Raw genomic sequence first — 5250 nt, 5'->3', positions numbered from 1 at the left:
TTTCACTGGGACAGTGAGGAAATTTATTAATCTGTCACCGTGACAGATACGAAAATTTAATGTGGCACAGTGACAGACAATAGAGGCTATTCTCCCTGTGGGGCGCTGGTCCCAACACAGAGCGGTACAGAGGTATGGTGTCATTCAGACGCATTCGGGTTGGCTGGCAGACGGCACCCTAATCGCCACCGCCCACCCAGCCCCCCATCCCCCCCGGTGGGACTGCTAACAGCAGCGCTGTCACTTTCAGCATTCAGGAGGGAGACAACGAGGCACACAGAGTCAGGATGCGCAGGAGTCCAGTCGAGCCGATGGTGAGTCATCCTGCCGGTCTGGCTGGTTTTCCCCCCCAATCTTCTTTCCATCTTTGTTTAAAAAACCGCAGCCAGGCTGTAAGAGAAACAATGCGACTGCTTACACCTGCAGCCTGTCTGTTTGCAGTCACATCTGATTCCTCACAGCACACAGAAATATCAGCGTTGGAACATGAAAAAAGATTTACGCTGCGATAAGTTTTGTTTCCTATGACAGAAATGTTTTAGCTTTACTTACAGTAAAAAAACAGTCACAGTATCCACCCAGCTGACTGTTGCAGCCATTGCGGCATGACAACTACATATACATACCATACAATGCCGATATCGTCATTGCATGTTGTGCAGGCCTGAGGTAACAGCTCCCTGGGTGTTTCTAAAGGGCAACATTCTTCCTGTGTGAACTTCCTGGCTATGCCTACCTCTGCTAATCCCAGGCTGTAAGAACCATGCCTGCATTTTAATGTCATTTGTTTAATTTCCTTCTCCTCCTTTACCTCCCAGTCTGTCCCTGTACAGACTCCCTCCTCCTGCCGCCTCTATATTCTTCCACCCTCTTTGAGTTTGGAGACCAGGTCCTCCACAGTTTCGACCTTGACCCCCGCCTTCCGCTGGGGGGGCTCCTCTACCCGTAGCACCTCCAAACGCGATGTCACCTCCACACCTAGCTCGCCTGGCTTCACCACACTGATCTTCTTCTTCTTGGCTTTCTGGGAGGAGGAAGTGAAGTAGACCTGTACTATTAATGCGCACTAGCCAATGTGTTCCACACAAGCATGCTTTCCTTCTCGTTAAGCTACATCCTTCTGCGTTCAGAAAATATACAAGATCCGGCCACAGCTCAGACCAGCCGGGGTATGAACCGTGCTGACAGAAATCTATGGTAGTATAGCAATCCAAAAAGTCTTATAGGATATATAGGATAAGCATAACTTAAATTTTACTAGTGAAAATTATAATTCTTACTAGTAAAAAAATTAATGTTTACCAATAAAAGTATGAATTTCAGATATCTATAGTTCAATTTTGACTAGTATAAATCATTTCTACTAAGAACTGTATTACTAGTAAATATTCTCATTTCAAATATCTATAACTCAGTTTTTACTAGCAACATATTTCCATTGAATTTTTGCCTCCCATATCCAATATTCAATTTTAGTAAGTAAAAACTCGTACTGAGGATATTTACATTTTAAATTTTGACTACTCAAAATTCAAGGTCCACATATGACGACTAAACCTCATACTGCACAGACTGGCTTCCCGTACAGGTGACGCATGTGGAATCCACGCAGGAAATGGCCCGTTACCATGATGTTGGGCAGAGTGGCGTATCTCGGGGTGTTGAGACGCAGGTCCGCTGTCACCACGGCCGGCATGTTCAGCTTCACCGTCTCCAGGCCGCCGTCAATCTCCCTCACCACCTTCAGCTTGTCGCCCTCCAGGACCACCTCAGATGCGAATGTGCCCTGAGAGACAGCAGCTGGTTTCACAGGGAGGCAAACGTTCCCTATTCATGCGGCAGATCACTGCCCAAATACATCATCTGATTTAGAGACTGTCCCCAAGCTTTGCCGCTTCGGACTGCTCGCACAAACAACCACAGCTTAAAAAAATAAAATTAACTAAATATATGTAAAAATAAATTTGGGCTGGTCATATGCCTGGCATCATACGCTACCTAGTGTACGCTGCGAGCCGTATGATAGTTGCCGTGGGGAAAATTCTGTACAGAATGGTAGCGCGACCATCCCAGCCTTACATGCATCTCCCAGTCTTATTCTCACACCTAGTCATAAGTTACATTAAACGGAACCCAGTCTGTGTCACATTAAAACTATGGACACCACATAAACCAAATTTGTCCCTCTGGTGGTTCCACAGTGTAACTGCGCCCCCATCCAACAAAAATACACATAGTACTTCTGGAATGTGACAAGGGAAAGCAAAATGACTGATATTTTTTTTTAAATAAGCTGTTGTCTGCATTCCGCATTCCCCTTTCACTCATGTTTTTAGATTGTTAGAGGCTGGAGGTGTGAAAACAAGATAAAGTGAGATTTATCAATGAAATCAATTCCATCTTGTTTGATCATTCAAATCACAAACCGCAAACATATGCACAATCACCTTAAATGACATGTATACTGTGTATACGTTAGCTGTAATAACCCAGCTACTACGCAAATTATGTTTAATATATGCCAATGTTAATTATAATTGCTGCTATAGGTTTTATTGGTGTGAGTGTGCCCTACGATGGGCTGCCCCCCCATCCTGGGTTGTTCCCTGCCTCGTGCCCATTGCTTCCGGGATAGGCTCCGGACCCCCCGCGACCCAGTAGGATAAGCGGTTTGGAAAATGGATGGATTACTTTAATTACTTTATTCTATAGTTTTATCTAATCTCATCTATCTAATCTATACATAACTTTCTTAAATATTTTATTTCATCCGGAGTTTGTTGTTGTTCTGTAATGTAAGAGAATTTCCCCATGGGGATTAATAAAGTAATTCTGGTTCTGATCTATTCAACTACGCTTCAGGAGAGCCATATTTCCCAGAAAGCCAACAAAAGATGAGAAACCTGCAGACCTGAGGCCAGTCGAGCAGGGCGGCAGTCATCTGGCCAGTCTGATTACAGTCATCATCGATTGCCTGTAAAAAAAAAATAAAAAAAATAAAACACATCAAAACAAAAAGCCATCAGTGACAGCAAAGTCCATATCATAGATCAAAAAGCTTCAGGCTGAAGTGGAGACTTAGAACCTCCGTTTGTCCATCAGGTACAGGACTGCAGGTACCTGTTTGCCCAGGATGATCAGACTGGCCTCTTCTTTTTTGGCCAAAGCGGCCATGATCTTGGAGACCTGCAGAGGACCCAAGGTGTCGTAGTCCTTCCCAGACACCTCCACGTGGATGCCGCGGTCCGCCCCCATGGCCAAAGCTGTGCGGATGGTCTCCTACACCCCACATGGAATCATGGCCATAAACATGAATACTCACAGGGTGCACAAAATCACCTGGCAGGAGAAAACAGAACTGAAATAGAATTCATGTCAATCATTTTCGCCACAATTAACCAGCAAGACACATTTCTTTACAGAGCTGCAGAGATGGCCCTCTATAAACCAAGAGACTCCCTCAGCCCACCTGCACTTGCTGGGGGCCACAGCTGACCGCCACCACCTCCTTTACCAGCTGCTTCTCCTTCAGTTTGACGGCCTCCTCCACGGCGATCTCACAGAAGGGGTTCATCGAGTGCTTCACGCCATCTGTCACCACGCCGGTGTTGTCCGGCTTCACACGGACCTGAGGGTAAGCGAGACGAGGAGGAACGGCTCGTTAGGGGGTGGGAAGGCGGCACAAGCACCCCTCCGGCATGCTGCCATGACGCAGAGGATTTAGCTGCAGTCGTCAGGGTCTGATGGTAAAGAACCTCTTGCAACAGATGGCAACTGTGCCTAAAGACTTGTAAGCTGAAAGATGCTATCTAAACGCAAAGACGCATCACACTCTTAACAATACCAGGCAAAACGGTCAGTTACTATGAATAAAACCAATGACCAAGAAAACAGGAGAAACGAAGGTTCCAGTCATGAAACTGCAAACCAGTATCGATAGGGTTGATCTCCATGCCAGCGTAGCTGAAAGGCTTCCCCACAGCACAATCCACTGATGACTCTACAGCTTAGTGGCATTCATAAACGCGATACCTCATTAAGGGTCTTCAATAGGAATGAAATACTAGCTTTGTGGCCATCTTAATGCTAATAACGTCATAAACCACCACTCTGCCCAACATGTATTTCAGATGAAGTTAAATGTTCAGTTATTAAAGTAATCTGAAGATCATATCAGGCAAATTCAGTGCAGTTTATTAATTAAGCTGACAATTCAATCGCCAGGCAAACTACCTTCAGAACCTATTAGCGTACAAGTAGCATAACTACAGACTGCTTCGTAGCATACAGTACCTAAGTCACCGGGCAGGGGGAGACCAATTGTCTGTGTCCTGTTGCTCGTCACATTACTTGTGTACTTCAACCTCGTCTGGTTGATAATTGTTTGTGAGGGAGATACCTGTTAGAGGAGTAGTTTTAAGGACGTTGCTTGTGTACGTAGTAGATATACAGTCAGATAATAAGGGCAGCTGACTGTAGGACCACATGAGGTTATATCGTTAGTCAGTTATACCAAACCGATGTTTAAACTTGTATTATCCAACTGTAATACAAGTTAGAGGGCTGCACTGACTATAACGAGGAATCCAAAAATGACCAACTTTTAATCGGAAGTGTCAGCAAAGCGATCTATTATTGATAAAGAACATGCACGTAGAGCTGGATTCGTGGTAACGGCACACACGGCGTCAAGTCACAGCAACCTTTAAGCCAACACCGCCTGCACGCCATGCCACCTCGGCTCCACAATATCGCAATACGCAAAATATCGTTTTTGCTTACTGTTAATTTGAGCTCGTGTTCATACACAGGGGTCACACAACACCGGATGAAGCGTATTTTTTTAAGCAAAACAATTCCTAGGTGCTCACTAATGCATTCTAAAATGTACGTCTCCATTAAAAGATAGTTGTTAAAACCATGGTATTATACACTTATGTTAATATTGTAATAAATGTTAACACCCGGCGGTTTTGCCGCTGACCTTGCTGCGCGCCGACCCATTAGTAACAGCTACTTGCCACCTAGCTCTCCCAAAACCCCTAAAACGACGAATGGCCTACGCTCATATGAAGGTGAAACAAAAACGTGGGAAGTACCTTCACTGCATAGTCAATGACCCGCTTAACACCGACGAGAACTCGGGCAGCCATATGGGTTCCGAAGAGACAGATACACAAGGTTTCGCTCAAGAACTTCGTCGCGATACCAAAGGAGGTATTAGGGGGCGGGCTCTTGTGGATCCGCCCC

The 5250-nt window shown here is 45.2% G+C and overlaps 1 protein-coding gene across 1 annotated transcript; it reads right to left on the bottom strand.

The window, feature by feature from the left end:
- On the bottom strand, positions 1 to 5250 carry etfb (electron transfer flavoprotein subunit beta). Its single transcript, XM_049026834.1, has 7 exons — positions 5100 to 5250; positions 3470 to 3628; positions 3121 to 3279; positions 2912 to 2974; positions 1628 to 1786; positions 812 to 1024; positions 1 to 390 (listed from the first exon to the last, which is right to left on the bottom strand). The coding sequence occupies exons 1-6, from the start codon at positions 5151 to 5153 to the stop codon at positions 854 to 856; spliced, it is 765 nt and encodes a 254-aa protein (XP_048882791.1). The 5' UTR covers positions 5154 to 5250; the 3' UTR covers positions 1 to 390; positions 812 to 853.

The sequence above is a fragment of the Brienomyrus brachyistius genome, chromosome 9 (genome assembly GCF_023856365.1).
Source record: "Brienomyrus brachyistius isolate T26 chromosome 9, BBRACH_0.4, whole genome shotgun sequence".
NCBI lineage: Eukaryota > Metazoa > Chordata > Actinopteri > Osteoglossiformes > Mormyridae > Brienomyrus > Brienomyrus brachyistius.
The sequence above is the reverse complement of the archived record's forward strand: the minus strand, read 5'-3'. Positions and strand labels throughout refer to the sequence as shown.